Source organism: Yarrowia lipolytica, chromosome 1D (assembly GCF_001761485.1).
Source record: "Yarrowia lipolytica chromosome 1D, complete sequence".
Classification (NCBI taxonomy): domain Eukaryota; kingdom Fungi; phylum Ascomycota; class Dipodascomycetes; order Dipodascales; genus Yarrowia; species Yarrowia lipolytica.
The window spans coordinates 120,277-137,332 of record NC_090773.1 but is presented as its reverse complement, the minus strand read 5'-3'; the positions used below and the strand labels follow the sequence as shown (position 1 = coordinate 137,332).

At 48.4% G+C, this 17,056-nt stretch overlaps 6 protein-coding genes across 6 annotated transcripts; 4 read left to right on the top strand and 2 right to left on the bottom strand.

The window, feature by feature from the left end:
- Positions 1-2,290: 2,290 nt before the first annotated feature.
- YALI1_D01350g (uncharacterized protein) lies at positions 2,291-2,761 on the top strand (the record flags this gene model as incomplete). Its single annotated transcript, XM_068282559.1, has 1 exon — positions 2,291-2,761. The coding sequence occupies one exon, from the start codon at positions 2,291-2,293 to the stop codon at positions 2,759-2,761; it is 471 nt and encodes a 156-aa protein (XP_068138660.1).
- Positions 2,762-2,774: 13 nt separating this feature from the next.
- YALI1_D01345g (uncharacterized protein) lies at positions 2,775-3,947 on the top strand (the record flags this gene model as incomplete). Its single annotated transcript, XM_502275.1, has 1 exon — positions 2,775-3,947. The coding sequence occupies one exon, from the start codon at positions 2,775-2,777 to the stop codon at positions 3,945-3,947; it is 1,173 nt and encodes a 390-aa protein (XP_502275.1).
- A 167-nt stretch (positions 3,948-4,114) lies between these two features.
- YALI1_D01317g (uncharacterized protein) lies at positions 4,115-5,572 on the bottom strand (the record flags this gene model as incomplete). The annotated part of the gene is made up of 1 exon (XM_502274.3): positions 4,115-5,572. The coding sequence occupies one exon, from the start codon at positions 5,570-5,572 to the stop codon at positions 4,115-4,117; it is 1,458 nt and encodes a 485-aa protein (XP_502274.3).
- An 855-nt stretch (positions 5,573-6,427) lies between these two features.
- On the bottom strand, positions 6,428-6,737 carry YALI1_D01305g (uncharacterized protein; the record flags this gene model as incomplete). The annotated part of the gene is made up of 2 exons (XM_502273.3): positions 6,428-6,658; positions 6,711-6,737. The coding sequence occupies 2 exons, from the start codon at positions 6,735-6,737 to the stop codon at positions 6,428-6,430; spliced, it is 258 nt and encodes an 85-aa protein (XP_502273.1).
- A 719-nt stretch (positions 6,738-7,456) lies between these two features.
- On the top strand, positions 7,457-10,345 carry YALI1_D01298g (uncharacterized protein; the record flags this gene model as incomplete). The annotated part of the gene is made up of 1 exon (XM_502272.3): positions 7,457-10,345. The coding sequence occupies one exon, from the start codon at positions 7,457-7,459 to the stop codon at positions 10,343-10,345; it is 2,889 nt and encodes a 962-aa protein (XP_502272.2).
- A 3,507-nt stretch (positions 10,346-13,852) lies between these two features.
- Positions 13,853-15,754, top strand: YALI1_D01234g (uncharacterized protein; the record flags this gene model as incomplete). The annotated part of the gene is made up of 1 exon (XM_502271.3): positions 13,853-15,754. One exon carries the CDS (start codon positions 13,853-13,855, stop codon positions 15,752-15,754), a length of 1,902 nt encoding a protein of 633 aa, XP_502271.2.
- Between the last annotated feature and the right edge of the window lie 1,302 nt (positions 15,755-17,056).

The following is a 17,056-nucleotide window of genomic DNA, read 5'->3' as shown; positions in this document are numbered from 1 at the left end:
CAGGCAAGTCAACCATAGTGTGTTTTTGCTCGGGGAAGGGCTAAAAAATAAAGCGCCTATTGCACCATTAAGTGAAATAGTTGGGTGCTAAAAGTGGGCTAGATACGAACTGCTGTCGTGTTTGGTGGATTCTGGAGCAAAAATATCGAGCTATGGTGGATACGGTGGACATATGGTATACAAGTGTACGTCTGGTACGTCTGAGCTCAGTTTGAACCCCTTCATGTTGTTCATCACTGTCGTGATCAACATGGTGTTCAATTGTTCAATTAGGGGCAACGAAAATATTGCCATAGAGACTGTGCTTGTAATCTTGCTTGTAATAATAAAATATCTGGAGCACAGTCAAACCACCTCTCACATTCCTCAGCCGCACACTATTTGTAGCCACCCTGTCATGCTACCACCTTGTCTTGATCTTCGCAATGTAGCTGTATTTTAATACTGGATCCGTCGATTCGTTTTGCAACGCTCGATTGGTTTTTTCCGTTTTTTTCCTGTGTGTCTCGTTGAGCGTTCTGTTATGTCATTCACCCTTCGTTTCTTTTTCGCTTATCATAGGCACCAAGCAAGGGGTATCGGCAATAACAGCAGCAAGTGGGAGAGGGGTTTGGCGAGATTGCAGAGAACAATTTACAAGCGCAGCCATATGGCGAAATAAATTTCCACTTTCCCCGTCTTCACTGTTTGTTCACCTCACGAATTGGCCGCTTCCCCTATTTTATATCGTGCTATCATATCGTATGCTGATCATGTCTCACTCCTCATCGCTTAATGTGGGAGAGGCGGGTGGAAAATTCAAAGTACGGCGGATGTTCGGTGAACCAACCAACTATCGCTTCCATGCAATAACCACTGAACCATATACAATTGCTCGTATCTGTACAGATGTACAGATGCGATTGAAATCTGCCGATATTACAGGCATGTCAGCCGGAGGGTGTCAAAAAAATAAAATAAAAATAAAAATAAAAATGAATGCCTGCATGCTGATCTGGACTTGTTCGGTGTTTTTCGTTCTGTAGTTGACAAGTCATTTTATACAGTATTTGATATTTGTGGGATTACTGTATTTGTTTAATCTACAGTATTAATCCAACAACTGCACCACTGATACTTGATATCCCAACAAGATCGCCACACGAAAAAAATGCTAATTACTTGTAGGTCGGTCCAATGATATGTGCCAAACAGTGTCAACTTTGAAAATGGAGCTACCACTCTGTCAGCACATCTTTGACAGTCTAAAGTGCCTCGTATTGTGAAACTACTAGTTTCCACGGAGCATTACACCACGTCATAACCTGTCTTTTTCCCACAAGTCGGTACAAACTGTCGTTGCTCACCACTCCACGTGGCACTGAAACAATGTCTCTGAAACGCTGGTCAAAGCTCTGAAACGTGTCCCAACACTTTTTTTCAGCACCCGCACGGTAACGTCCACTTCCGTCGAACGGTATTATTTCACTGTCCGTTTTTGTACGACGCACACTAAGGAAAAATTATCTCCCTGCCACTCTCTTGGAGCCCCCAAACCCCACACCACGAGCTAATAATCGTCTGGTCTGGGGGCTAAACGTTCCATGGCCCCAACGGCGGCACATCGGCGTTTTAGGTGCAAGCTTTGAAGTTTAGCCAGTGACTGAGACGACGTAAATAGTGTGTCCGGAAGTGTAGTTATCGTGGTGTCCAGGCTGGTGGCAAGAAGCGGAGAGCTCTAGTTGGTGTGTGTGTGTTGCCACATTGTCTCATATCACCTTCCCCCCACCCCTTCTATTCTGGTAGAGCCTGTCTACCACTGCCATCATCGTGGGGGTCAACATGATGTGCCACCGGCAAAAAGAAAAACCAGTGTGAGCCTATGGGTTGAGGAAGCGTAGAGCGAGTTAATAAAGCAGGTGGCCCAATGAGAATACGTAGATTCGGGTTGCTTGTTTCACGTTCATTCATTTCTTCCTCTGTTTCACCATTTCTCCCCAACATGCTACAAGTAGCACACCGTTAGTCGGTGGTTCGCTAGTCTCCACCACTATGTACTGTATTGGTACCAGTAGCTACAGTATCGTACTCCTTCGGGTACAAGTCCACGCTGTAACTTTCGGTACTGTAGCTTTGGTTGCAACTCTGTAAAGTGAGACAGTTGTGTGTGCCGCAGCAGGCTTGGCGACGGAGAAGAAACGACTTTGAGAACACGTCGGAGAATAGCTGCGCCAACGAATCTCGTTCGTCTGCACACACCTGTCCGGCTGCCCCTGCCCCATGGCCCTCAATTAATCACCCACCTCCATGCATGTCCCTCTACTCCCATCACATGAGGGCCAACCTTATCAGAGGCCCAAAGGCCCGATTGGGAAGAACCCAAACACACCATCATCAAGGCCCACGATCTGTCCCCCGACACCTGGAAGGGAGCTCACCACACTCTGCACAATACACAGAAAGAGAGCGTTTATCGACACAAACGGAAACGGGGTATTCGAAGAGGATCCTGAGCACCGGCCGCTACACACACACAGCCGCTACCTTGCCACTGACAACTAGTGTACAAAAGGAGACCACATTCAGTGACACAAAACCAGTCCCACAGACATCGTCATACAACAACGACACACGGCACACTGACGACTCAGGCAACTCGAACAACTCAAGCGACTCAAGCGATTTATATAAACGGCTTGGTCTACGTCACGAGCCGACAGACCCACCGCCTGTGTTCTCTCCTTACTACTTTCAATTCTTTACTACCCACCTAACGACCTAACACCCCAATCACAATGTCATTCCTATTCAACCGAAATAAACAAAAACCGCCACAGGATGTGGTGCGATCTCTCTGCGACGCGCTCCCCAAACTCGAGTCCCCCAGCGGCGACAAGCGCAAGGTGACGGAGGAAGTGTCACGAAACCTGCAGCAGATGAAACTCATTCTCACGGGCGACGAGGACGAGGACCCGCAACCGGCGCTGGTTGCCGCCCTCGCCTCCGAAATGCATCAAACAGAGCTCTTCACACAGCTGGTCACGTCGCTCAGAGCCCTCGACTTCGCCTCCCGCAAGGACGTGGTGCTCATCTTCAACACGCTGCTGCGTCGACGGATCGGCGACAGATCACCCACAGTTGACTACCTGGTACAGCACCCGCGCATCTTTGAGATCCTTATTCTGTCATACGACAACCACGATTCAGCATTGACTGCTGGAGAGATCTTGCGCGACTGTAACAAGTGGGAGCAGCTGTCCAAGATCATCATCTGGAGCCCCCAACTATGGAAGTTCTTCGAGTACGTGGACCATCAGATCTTCCAGAACGCCACAGACGCCTTTGGCTCGCTGTCAGACATTGTCACGGTACATCAGCAGGTGGCCGGCGAGTTTCTGGCAGCCAACAAGGAGAAGTTCATCGCCAACATCAACAAGCTGATGCAGAGCTCCAACTATGTGACCCGTCGACAGTCGCTCAAACTCATGGGTCAGCTGATCCGACAGCGGGCCAACTACCCATTCATGACGACCTATGTCAATGAGGTCGAGAACCTCAAGCTCATCATGATGCTATTGAAGGACAAGAGCAAAAACATTGTCATCGAGGCGTTCAACATCTTCAAGCTATTTGCGGCCAACCCTAAAAAGCCCCGCCCCGTGGCTGATGTGCTGCTCAAAAACAAGACCAAGCTCATTGCGTTCCTCACCAACCTGGAGACGGACAAGAAGGACGACGACGAGAAGGACTTCGTCATTAAGGCCATTTCTTCGCTACAGCCCATTGTGACTCCCGGCTCATCGCCCTCACCCTCCCCTCAGTCTCATTCTCCCACGCATACTTCTGGTCACCATCACCAGGCACACACCCAACCTGGCTCCGGGCTTAGTATGCTAACCCCTGCACCCTCCCTTCCGCCCCCGGTGGTTCATTCTGAGCCTGTTCTTCGACAGAACTACCCGGAATGAAGGGATTATTTATAGCTTAACATAAGACAAGCAGGAGCATAGCGCCTGCTTGTACAGTAGATGCATTGACGACTGTAGCGACAGCTTGTATAGTAGAAACAAGTACAAACGTAGAAGTTGGCGATCAGCCTTAAATAAATATATTAGTTGAGTTCTATATTGTTTGGTCACGTGCACATTATATTGACAAAATATCGCAAACCAGTGACATGCTCGTCTCTACATAAAAGACCTTTTTCTTCTGCGTACTGAAGCTCTTCCTCTGCAACGCCCACGCTCCATTTGAACTTGGAGCAGACCCCCAGAGTAGACACACCCTTTGTGTTTGAAGCGTCCACGGTCTTAATCCACGATATGAGTTGTTTTGTGAGTGCGTCGTTCGTCTTGAACTTCTCCTGGACTGCCAGAAATCCGTTTTTGTAGCGTCTCATTTTCACAGGCAGTCCCAGGCTCTCCATTTGCGCACATGCCTTGTATAAGTCGTTTGGAGAGACCAGAGAGTAGCCTCTGGATCTGTTGTAGAGCGCATAGAGGTCGAACAGGCTGATGATACCTCCTTCCTTGTCGAGTACACCGCTGTGGAGGAACTCAGAGAGGTCTCGAGACAGCTCCTGGTAGAAGACATCTTCTGATAAAGAGTCTGCTGCGTCAAAGGAAGAAGAAACAGTGATGGTGGTAGAAGTTCCACCCTCGGCTTCTATGAGTGATTGGAATGACTTTGCTAGTGTCAGCACCTGTTTTCCCTGAGTCATGAGAGCCTGCAAGTCAACCAGAGCAGATTCCATAAGCGAGTCGTTCGCCGAGAGGCGTTGCTGGCCTGATAATTGTAATCCCGAGAGACCTGGAGTGACAGACGCGTCTCTGGAGTTTTCCTTAGAGTCTCTGGACCCTTCGGATGTTCTGGAAACCGCCTCTTTATTGATACAAGATGTGAGTTTTTCAAGAAACAGCTTGTCGCCTCCTTTTCTGAAAGACAGACGAAAAGCCACCACAGGCGAATTGTTGGGGATGAGACATCTGACTGTCTGGGCTTGAATTGCCTTGATGACAGCTCCACACATTTCGCAATTGAGCATTGACGGGTGGTTTTTGAACGTGCAACGAGGACATTCGTTGGTTTCCACAGTAGCCTTCTTCTTAGTCATCTTGCTGCTATCCTTTGTAGCCTTGACAGCGTTGTCGATGATGTCTATCGACGGCTTTACTCCGCACATACTGCACTTGGGGATCTCGTTACCCTCTCTCCAGCTCTTAAGCGTATTGGACATGAAGCAAATGGTACAGATCCACGTGGTATCGACTGCGTGATGTCCGGAGTCTTTAGATGAAGAGGTCTCTTCGGGCTTCAAAAAGCAGGTGATTTTCGGTGACGTTTTCAGATAAAAGCCGCCCGAGTGTTCTACCTCGCTGACAGCCTTGAGAGGAATGCTAATGGTGAATTTCTTGGGAGAGTCTTTGTCGACATAGATGAGCCGTTCAGAGGTGAGGTAGATACGGCCGTTCTGAAAGTTAGGCACCTTTTGCTTGTTTTCGTAGAGACCCACGTGATCCGTAACTATCACGTCGCTTTCATTGTTGAACAGAACTGGACGTAGCGAGTTGTTGAGTTCGGGTATCGTCCACATTGTGGTACAGCACGGAGAGATTGATGCTTACATGGAGATCGATAATGCAGCACAACTTAGTATGCTTAGTCAGCATTGGACGGGATACAAATCTCGGCACTTGTTGACAAGATATTGTGAGGGGTTATATTATCATGTTGCCAGCGCTTGAAGGCTTATCTCTCTCTCTCTCTCTCTCTTTTGACGTGGCCTGTATTTGTTGGAGATTCTTTGTTATGATTGCTAAGTAGGGTCCATATAGGATGGAGTAGTTAAGTATAGTAGTTACGCGCTCCTATCTCAAACGAAATACAATACAACATATCGATTCACGAGGTTATCGTGACACTACAAGTACTTGTATGTACCAAAGTGCCTCTATAATCTCGGTAGAGTTGTCACTGGTATGTTGTGTGTCCCTGATTGTCAAGGTGACAGTCTAGAGGACCTTATAGCGCAGTCTTAGACGCGACAACTCGGAGCGACGAAGACCAGACTCTGTCAAAGTACTATCTTAAACAACTTGTCCGTTCGCTACGGCTTTACCTTGGTTCAACAGCATCTACAGTCATATTACAATACACTACATCGTCGGTAAAAGGCACACAAATACATCGCGGCCTCTACGAGACTCATCATGCAAAATCATTTACTAGAATACATAGAATGCGTCTGCCGTCGACGTCAATAAATACGGCTGAGCAGGAAGTCGACGGGACGGTACTCTGCCCCTCGAATCGTTCTTGGCTCATGTTGCCATTGGCTTCTTTCTTTTCCGGGCTGGGGGATCCATGCTGAGCTCGCTCACTTTTGCTGCGCTCAAGTTCGTTCGCCAACATTGGCTTATCAGCACTGTTTTTCGCTTCGCTCAACTGACTAGCTCATGTTACTAATCAGCGTGATGTTGTCACCCTTCAACATGATCTTGCCAATCTTTCGCTCCTTGTCGCCACAAATCTGGATGGCGTCCTCAAGCACCACATTCATGAACTCGTCAAAGCCCACCAGAGTGCCTTGGATTCGGGTGTCGCTCTGTTCAAACAGCCACACCTGGACCGTGGCATGCAACTGCAGAAACTTGAACAGTACCTTGATAGGCACGAGCATCTGTGTTAGTCCGTGTCACGCGATTGAATTATCTTTCTCAGCTCATACTCACAACTCGCTGCTGTAATCTGTCGGACATTGTTGATGTGTCTGTCGTCTTGTGCTGATGGCTCACGGTGATGTTTTTTAGAGTGACCAAAATCAGTGCATGAAATCTGAGAGTTTAAGTCACGTGCAGGTGAAGAGAAGATAGGTGTATGTCAATTGACCAAAAAACATGTGTTAAAGAGCAGATGGATGTTAGTGAGTGTCTGGTGATATTAACTGTGGTAATCCCAATAGTCAGTACTAGTTTTTGTCTCAGAACCTGGAAATTGAGCATTCTAAAGGAACCCCTAAATTCGTCACTATACGCCTTACAGTGCGAGATGGGAGTTCTTGTACTTGAGAGCAGGGGGGGAAGAATGACAGAAAATTGACTAAAAAAGGAACAAAACTACAAATCAAACAATAAAAAACGGTCTATCTGACTCCTACTGTTACACTTTACTACACCATTCTTGACTCCACAGATCACCTCCTTCGGTCGTTCTGGGAAATAATTTTCGTACAGCTTCGTTACCACGACAACGATCCAATACAGTTAAGGCTAATGATCGAGGCACGGCAAAAAAATGTGTCTTACTAACAGGACGTTAGACAATAGATAGAAATGGTAGTATCACAAGCAACCGAATAGGTTGCTAGTCAGCATATAGAGCATTAATCCACACTCACTTCTCCCCTAACCCTTCCAACGTGTTCCAAACGGGATCTCCTCATACGATAACCTACCCTTACCCGTGCAGCAAAGTATGCATGGCGAAATCAACACAACACACCACATCCAACTGTACAACAATCATTAGCACAATGTCGCAAAATCTGATTGCGGCTCTCAACACATTCTACGCACCGACCGCGGATGCAAAGAGCCGGGAGCAGGCTGACAAGTACCTGCGGGAATTCCAGAAGGAAGACGAGGCGTGGCAGGTGTGCCTGGAGGTGTTGCAGCCCAACGAGCACAGTACCGAGGCCAAGCTGTTCTGTGCCCAGACTCTGCGATCCAAGATTGTCTTTGATCTGCACCAGGTGCCAGCTGACCAATTGCTGTCGCTCAAGGAGAACCTGGTCTCGTTGTTTGAGCAGTACAAGGATGGACCTAAGCTGATCCGAACCCAGCTGGCTATTGCTCTTGCCAATTTCTCGCTGCAAGTGCTGCAATGGCAAGGAGTGCTGCCGGAGATGGTGCAGCGGTTTAACAATTCGCCTGCTGCGTTGCTGCAGTTTCTCAAGGTGCTTCCTGAGGAACTGAGTGACATGAAGCGAACGTTCCTGTCTGACGAAGAGTACCAGAAGCGGACGGACGAGCTGCTGCAGGAGAACGCAAAGTCCGTGCTCGAGCTGCTGCTGCAATACTCCAAGTCACAGGACCCCACAGTGCGAGAGCTAGTTTTCTACTGCATCAACTCGTGGCTGGGAGAGCTGGACGTGGTGGAGATCATCAACTCGCCTCTGCTGGATATCATTTTCAACGCTACCGGCGACGATGCTACCTTCGAGCCAGCCGTTGACTGCATCTGCTCGCTGGTGAGAGAGACACGTGACGTGCACGAGTTCGAAGACTCCATTGCCAAGCTGCATGAACGGGTGCTCAAACTACGACCCAAGATCCACGCCGAGCATGACGATCCGGAGGTACTGCGGGGACTCACGCGGCTATTCTCCGAGGCCGCAGAGTCATGGCACGTGACCATTGCCCGAAACCCAGACACTTTCCGAGCTCTAGTTGAGACTGTATGTGAATGTGCAGCTTTCGACGATGATCTCGATGTTGTCCAATACACTTTTTACTTCTGGTACAACCTCAAGCAGTTGCTGGTGCTGGAGCCCTACCAGCATGCCCGAGAGGTGTTCCGAGACATTTACGCCAAGCTCATTGATATCATGATTGCCCATCTGCACTATCCCATGGACGGCTTTGCTGACAAAAACGAAGAGGACAAGTTCCGAACGTTTCGACACGACATGGGCGACGTGCTCAAGGACTGCTGTGTGGTTATTGGCGCCTCTGAGGCCCTGGCCAAGCCCTTTAAGCAGATTGTGGACCTTGTGGAGGCTGGACGAAACGGCCAGAATGTGCCCTGGCAGAAAATCGAGGCCCCTCTCTTCTCTATGCGTTCCATGGGTAAAGAGGTATCTCCTGAGGAGTCCGTAATTCTGCCTCGGCTCATGCAGCTGCTGGTTTCGCTTCCTGAGCACGAAAAGATCAGATACGCTGCTACTCTGGTACTGGGAAGATACACTGCCTGGACTGCCAACAACCCGCAGTTTCTGCAGGACGAGCTCAACTACATCACTGCCGGTTTCAGCTACTCGCTGACCGTGCAGACAGCTGCAGCCCAGGCGCTCATGCATTTCTGCCATGACTGTGGTCCTCTGCTGGCAGACTACACCGAGCAGCTGCACACCTTCTACACAACCGTGGGTCCCCAGCTGGATCTCGACTCGCTTTACGAGATCACTGATGGTTTGGCTCACGTGGTCGATACCCTTCCCCAGGACAAGATCTACGCTTCTCTGGAGTCCTTCTGCGACCCCACTTTCGCGTCTCTTGCCAACCTGGCCAAGCAGCCTTCTTCCGAGGAGACTTGCACGGCAGTCGCTGACCAGATCGAGGTCGTTAAGATCTTCCTCGAGCTCATTCGAGCTGATTACAACGATCCCCAGAATCCTCTGGCTCGATACGTGCTCAAGACGTGGCCTGTGGTCACCGAACTGCTTTCCAAGCACGGAAAATCGTCCATTGTCGCCGAGAGAATCACTAAATACATCAAGTTTGTGTGTCTCCGGGCCTGTGGACCTTCTCTTAAGCCCATTTTGGGCGAGATTGCCAATCTGCTGGTCGTTGCATTCGAAAACACACAATACGGCTGTTTCCTGTGGACTTCGGGCGAGGTTCTGCGAGTGTTTGGACCCGAAGAATGCGAGGCAGACACCCGAGAAGCGTCGTGGGAGTTTGCCCAGCGCCAAATCTCCACTGCCTTTGCATTCATTTCACAGCGGGAGCAACAGGGCCTGGATTTTAGCGACATCTCTGATCTCATTGAGGACCTGTTCCGACTTCTGCAAGATACTCTTCTGTACTTCCCCTACAGACTCATCACTTCGTCTTTCCTAGAGCCCATTGTGCAGGTGATTCTCATGACTCTTCAGCGCCTGGAGCATCTGGAGCCTCTTATTGCCTGCCTGCATTTCTCTCGTGATCTGTTCTCGTTTGGTTTCGAGAGCCCCTCTTCTTCTGCTACATCTGGACCCATTCCTCCAGATGTACGATCCACCATTGTGCAGACTGTTGCGTCTCAGGGCCAGAATCTCACTACGGCCATTATAATTGGTCTGATTCACTCCTTCCCCGGTGACTGTGCCACTGATGCGTCTGGTCTGCTCCTGGCCATCTTCCAGCTCGCCAACAAGGAGGCCGCTGTGACTTGGATTGCGCATACCCTTGATCAGCTGCCAGCCGGTTCTGTGGCCCAGAAGGAGCGAGAGAAGCTACTTCAGAATGCCACCACTGCGTTTGGATCAGGAGATTACAAGCGGGTGAGAGTCTTGGTTCGGGATTTCGCGGCTTGGTACTCGAGACGAAATGTGACTAGACGAACTCGATTGAAGTTGTCTGGTCCTAATTTTGTTTTTAGAAGCTAGGTTGGTAAATAAGAAAAAAAGAGGAGCGTATGGTCTCTTTTTCTCTGTTTGCAGACCTGTTTGAAGGACAGACCAGTATCTTTAGTTTCTAGCCTCTTCAACAAGTTTGGTTATGGTGTTCTGAGAGAGTGCATACTTCTCTTGCATGGGCCGTAAGAGTATATAATTGATCATTTGAAAAGAATAACCAGTAATACAAGTAATCGTACTCGTAGGTGCGTGACAGCGATGCATAGAAGCAGTTCGTATAGCATTTTTACGTCTACTTAAGATCCGGTGCTATTTCACTTATAGTTAGTGTATTGGCTACGATCTGAACATCAACTATAGTATATGCAGAAAAAAAAAATAGACAAGTCCAAGACACCCAGCTACAGGTTCACTGACGTCATTATCGTGAAGTACTACTGCTGTATGTATCCGTACATCTCTCACCGCAGGGTCCAATCACCCAACGTCTCGCTACATCTCCATTGCCGAGTTGCCGGCATATGCTGATCTACAGCATTCATACACCGAGATGTATTTACATCCATCTCACTCGCTTGCTTCAAACACCTTAATGGAGACGTTTTTCGAAATTGAAGGCAAAAAACATATAACAAAAACAAAAGAACGCCTTGATCGGTAAATCCCAGCCGACTTCTGAAGGTGTACGGACTTTCTGCTTTTACACCTGAAACATACCTGGACTCTTCTCTCGGTTGTTTCTTGGTATTTCTTACTTCAGTCACCCCTACGTTAACCTTGTAGTTCTTTGTTTATGCAATAACAACAAAGGGTTCAAGGAAAGGAGATGATGGACTCTGTGACTGTGACAATGGACCGACACTGATAGTCTCGAAGTCTCAGAAACAGGGCCTTTACACCAGGTCTTATTTGCCATGCTCGTATTAGGGTTGACCTACAGTAGCTACTTGTACAATACTATTACCGTCTGTAACTATGATCACATTGGGAGTTCATAATGGCGATACAAGCATTACAATAACGAATACGACAGATTGAGCCTCAATCCAGCAGTGGTAGATATGGCTACAAAGACCACCATTTCTCGTATGTACGGCCAAGAAAAAACTGCACTTCTCATGACATCATACTGCTCGCAAATTCGGTGGGTGAAAAACTTTTACTGTCTCATAGATTTTCCGGCGGCTGACTACAGCTGGCATGCACTCTTTGTAGCAGCGGCTCATGGGTGGACTCTAGTATTTGTAGTTGGCTTAGAGTTGTAGTTGACTTAGAGTTGTAGAGCAGCCAAGATGGGACATCTCTAGCGACATGAGTGAAGGAGTAAAACGAGAAATTTCAAGTTTTTGGTTCACGTGAACACATCAATACTTCTATTTGTTCCAGAAAAACAGCCTAGTACCCCTCATTATAGAACAGCTTCATTTCAGACCAATGCTCATCCCGCTAACTCAAACTCGAAAACTCTAAATATTGCATGGCCCATTGTGTGTTGTTTTCAGGCACATCTACATCTACCGTAGCAACGATGCACATGGCAGATTCGTACCTGCTATGCAGACAAGTGCACAACAGCCATCGAATTTTTGGGCGTCCTTTTAGTTCGTAAGTTGCTTTGGATTTCTTGCAGCCGTCTCTTCGGATAGAACGCGACCGCTCACCCCACTTAGCTCTCTCTTCGCGTTTGGAATGTTGAGGATCTTCGGAATGTCTCGGAGTGGAAAAAAGAGACTGGAGCAGGTATGCGGGATGGCAAAAAGAAAGTGACTCTACAGCTCACTCCTTATAATTATATCGTGATGTTGTAGCTGGGAGTTGCAACCATGTACTTGGACTGGAAGGTGTATTAATAATGCCTTTGGGCCACAGATTGCCTTCCAAGACCCTACAACCACCTATAACCGCTAAAACGCTGAACTGTGGTTACGTGTATATGGTATCGGCTTTATTATCCACATCGATATCCGAATACGACCCGCAATTTTGGTCCACTTTGCGGCTCACACTGGTGCATATTTAATGAACGTTATCCTTGAAAAAAAAACCGACAATCATACAAGCAGCAAAAAAGTGGCAATAAATGTGAATGGGTGGTCTAAAATGTTCAGATTGTTGATTGTAGCGTTGCTGTTGTCATTCTCACAACTGCTTGTAACCGTTTCTACGTCATTGGGACACTGATACCTGTGTCTACAAGTACATTGTACCAGTATTGCATACTCCTCAGTCGGATGACTAACAGAAACCTATCCGACTCTTTCCGAGAATTTCCCGACTCGGTTCTACAGCAAGCGCTATGCGGATTCGAACGGGTAGCTTTAGCAGTTCTAGGCCGTTTTCTCTGCCGTCCAAACACAGGTATTACAGTTGTAAGATTAGCAATAGAGTGGAAGTGTATATGGAGCTACAAATACGGTATCTTGAAAGGTAAGGCAGCACCGCCTGAAAGGGCTGGAGACACCACGTAATCTCCTTACACTCGTTCTGCTATCACTAAACATTCTTCCCCACACCGAACACGACGCCACCATTGCTCATGAGAAATCCTGTTTGGGAAGCCGCGCGGAAGTCCCAAAGGAGAAAAGGGTTTGGGTAAACAACTATAAAAATTACTAACAGTGGGCAGATTTCTCACATCCTCACATAGTAGGTTAACCTTGTGCGCTCCTCCGAACATGTTACATGTATACAATTTCAAAGGGCGTCTAAGTTAGAGGAGAGAAATAGCGTGTGTGGAGAGAGCGATGTAGCCGTATAGTATACGAGCTGACTGGCAGTTAAAACAAAAAAAAGGTATGATTTCCAACGGCTCCCAGGTGTTTGGCAACACAACAAGAGCTTCTGGAACAAAAAGCTCATGTCAACTGCTACCCCGCACTGCATCGAATCAAAGTATAGATCCCATCGGCTACGATCCCTTCTGCAGGTTTCACTGCTATTCCGGGACGACCGTCGTTGTTCGTTGTTCTCCCCCTGCCTGCCGTGCATGGCTATAAGTAGGCTTTTGAGTTTCCGTCTTTTTCGCAAAGTGAAAAAAGGTGGGATAATCCGGGGTGCCGTACATTTGGAGAAGGTGGTAATATAACCGAATAGTTGGCCAATATGAGCCGCGAAAATCGGAATCAAGTCGCCAACGTCTACTCATTTTATTCCAGATCTCAGATTCTTTCTAGCACATCTATAGGCCCTAATAACTGCGTCCCCTTCGAGCTATAACATTTAAGGTGCAAAGAGAGGTTGGGAAGACAGCCTAAGGATTAGGGAGAGGAAGGGGGTAAAACGGGAGGAACTCAGGTGTATTTCTCTACTCCTTAGTAGCCGTGCCATTTTGGTGATGCCCATCCAATTCACGGAATTCAAAGAATTGTTCAAAAACAGGTAGAAAACAGTTGTGGGAAAAACACCAACGTTGCCAAGTAGCAAGATAACGAGACCGACAGGTGTAATCACACCCCTTTGGGATGCCGCTACACCTCTTGGCGCTGCTTGTTATGACACCGCTCCTTGTCTAAACGCTATTCTAACTTTGGTACCGGCATGATGATGTCATGTTTGAACACAGACTATCACAATGCTCACGCGAATCATCCATTATATATATCCGGGGAGCCCTCCCCGTGTTTTCTCTTGTTCCATATAGCTATTCAGTACAACTTCAACATGGGACGAAACTGGCTAGCGTTTTCACAAGCCTCCACTGAGGTCAAGACCGAGTTTCTGGGTCTTCGAGGCCAGAAGCTCCACCGAGCCGTGGCCTTCATTGCCGGTATGGGTTTCCTGCTGTTCGGATACGACCAGGGAGTCATGGGTGGTCTGCTGACCCTCCCCCGGTTCATCCACCAGTTCCCCAAGATGGACACCTCCGACTACGTTCCTGAGGAGACCCGAAAGTTCAACACCACCATCCAGGGTGTGTCTGTCGGTATTTACGAGATTGGATGTATGATCGGCGCTCTGTTCACCATGTGGGCCGGAGACAAACTCGGTCGACGACGTATGATTTTCTGGGGCTCTATCATCATGACTATTGGTGCCATTCTGCAGTGTGCTTCTTACTCTCTTGGTCAGTTCATTACCGGTCGAGTTGTTTCTGGTGTTGGTAACGGTTTTATCACCGCCACTGTTCCCATGTTCCAGTCCGAGTGTGCCAAGCCTGAGCGACGAGGAGCTCTCGTCATGATGGAGGGTGCCCTTATCACCGGTGGTATTGCCCTCTCTTACTGGATCGATTTTGGCTTCTACTGGGTCAACAACGATGCCGACTGGCGATTCCCTATTGCTTTCCAGATCATCTTCTCCATGTTCCTCACCTTCACCGTCATGTCTCTTCCCGAATCTCCCCGATGGCTTGTCAAGAAGCAACGATTCGACGAGGCTGCTGGTGTCTTCTCTGCTCTCGAGGATGTGCCTATTGATGACCCTTACGTGATTGACCAGATCGCCGAGGTCAAGGAGTCCATCATGATGGAGCAGCTTGCCCAGCTTGGTGTTGACGGATCCGAGGCTCGAGAGAAGATTGCCTCTGGAGAGTTCCAGATGGGTGCTGAGCTGCCCTTCTTGGAACAGATGAAGCTGCTCTTCACCTTTGGCAAGAAGAAGAACTTCCACCGAACCATGCTGGCCTACTGGAACCAGGTCATGCAGCAGATTACCGGTATCAACCTGATTACCTACTACGCCGCCTACATTTACGAGACATCTGTTGGTATGAACGCCACCAACTCGCGAATTCTCGCTGCCTGTAACGGTACTGAGTACTTCCTCGCCTCCTGGGTTGCCTTCTACACCATTGAGCGATTCGGAAGACGAAAGCTCATGTTGTTCGGAGCCATTGGTCAGGCTTGCACCATGGCTATTCTTACTGGAACTGTCTACGCCGCTTCTCCTCCCGAGGACGGTGGACTTGACAACTCTGGCGCTGGTATTGCAGCTGCCGTCTTCCTCTTCGTCTTTAACACCTTCTTCGCCATTGGCTGGCTCGGAATGACCTGGCTGTACCCTGCCGAGATCACCTCTCTGGAGATCCGAGCCCCCGCCAACGGTCTGTCCACCTCCGGTAACTGGGTCTTCAACTTCATGGTCGTCATGATCACCCCCGTTGCCTTCGATACAATCAAGTGGAAGACTTACATCATTTTCGCCTGCATCAACGCCGCCATGGTCCCCGTGGTCTACTTCTTCTACCCCGAGACCGCTGGACGATCTCTCGAGGAGATTGACAAGATCTTCGCCGAGTCCAACCCCCGAACTCCCTGGGATGTTGTTGGCATTGCCCGACGAATGCCCCGAGAGTCTGCTCTTACCCGACGAAAGCAGGGTGTCAACCAGACCTTCGACAACTCCAACGAGAAGGCTGTGGTCGAGGAGAACACCGAGTCCGCTGTTGGCTCCACCACCGGCTCTGCCTCTCCTTCTTTTGAGAACGTTTCTCAAGCTTAATTTATCGCACTCAATTAATTGATTTCACTGAATCCTCTGAATTTGCCGACATGAGTAGTACATCGGCCCGAGACCGAGGCCGAGAAGAATCGTAGACATGCCTGTATTATCCTGTACATACTTGTAAAATCAAAAAGTAGCTACACATTCACATTCTTTAGGGGTGCAGTTGACCATATCACTTATCCAAAGACCCCACCCTATTGAACACCACCTCCACCATTCATTCCGAAGTGAAACATGTTACTGAAGATCATGAGGTTGTCTTCTAATCACGATTATGAAGATATGACCACGGTATTGATGGGCACAAGTAAATACTGAGGTCACAGCAGCTCAGAAGACCCAATCCATTCAGTCTCACTCTCTCTTTCTGTGCAGCTGTTTCAGTTAGATCGTGACACTCAGAGTCAGCATTATCCTGCCTTACAGTAGGTCTCAGTCGTACCTCACCCACACACAGAGGGAAGATTAAGGTCAAAATTGAACGCCAGCGAGTGAGTCAAAGACAGAAGAGGAAGGTCGAACTACGTGATTGCTGTTATTATACCGGCAGGAGGGAAGAAGCGATCAAACGTAGAGTGATACATCGCAGAGGTGTACTCGTTGTATTAAACATCTCAGTGCCATGGCTTATGAGAATATAGTACAATAATGTATTATAGTGGTAAGACATTGACCCCCACTGTGGACAAGGAACTGGAATGGATCACGTTCGGTACTGTACTGTAGTTATGAGACAGTAACAGGAAACCGATGAAGTGGATTCTTGCGAAATGAAACAGGGAAAGAGAGAGAGTGTGTGTGTATGTTAGAGAGAGACAGACAGACAGACAGACAGACAGACAGACAGACAGACAGACAGACAACGGCTTTAGATCCACCTCTGTTTGGTGCAAGACAGGAGAAGTTTTTTGTAGACGGTGTTTGACTCCTCTGCAGTGTCGTAATAAACTCTCGGTGCATCCCCGCAGCAGTCAAAAAAGACGTCAAGCCCCCCAACCTGCTTCAGGGGAACAACTGAAATGAACTTGGCAGGGGATTTGGGCTGCGCTTGTGTAGATAGAACGGGTATACGACAACAGCAGAAGTGTGGTCATGTGATACGAACGACAACAGCCGAAAGTTGCTCTCTACCTGTACTTCCGTCTGGTACCCCACACGAGTTTAACTCTAGCGTCAACTCAGCTCACGACCTGGATCCGGGGAAGTGCGCGGCTGGATGGACATGCGGAAGAAACATTTCCTAAATGGTTGAGCCGTCCGTGGAGTAAGTAGCAACTCTGAAAATCGACAAGTGCA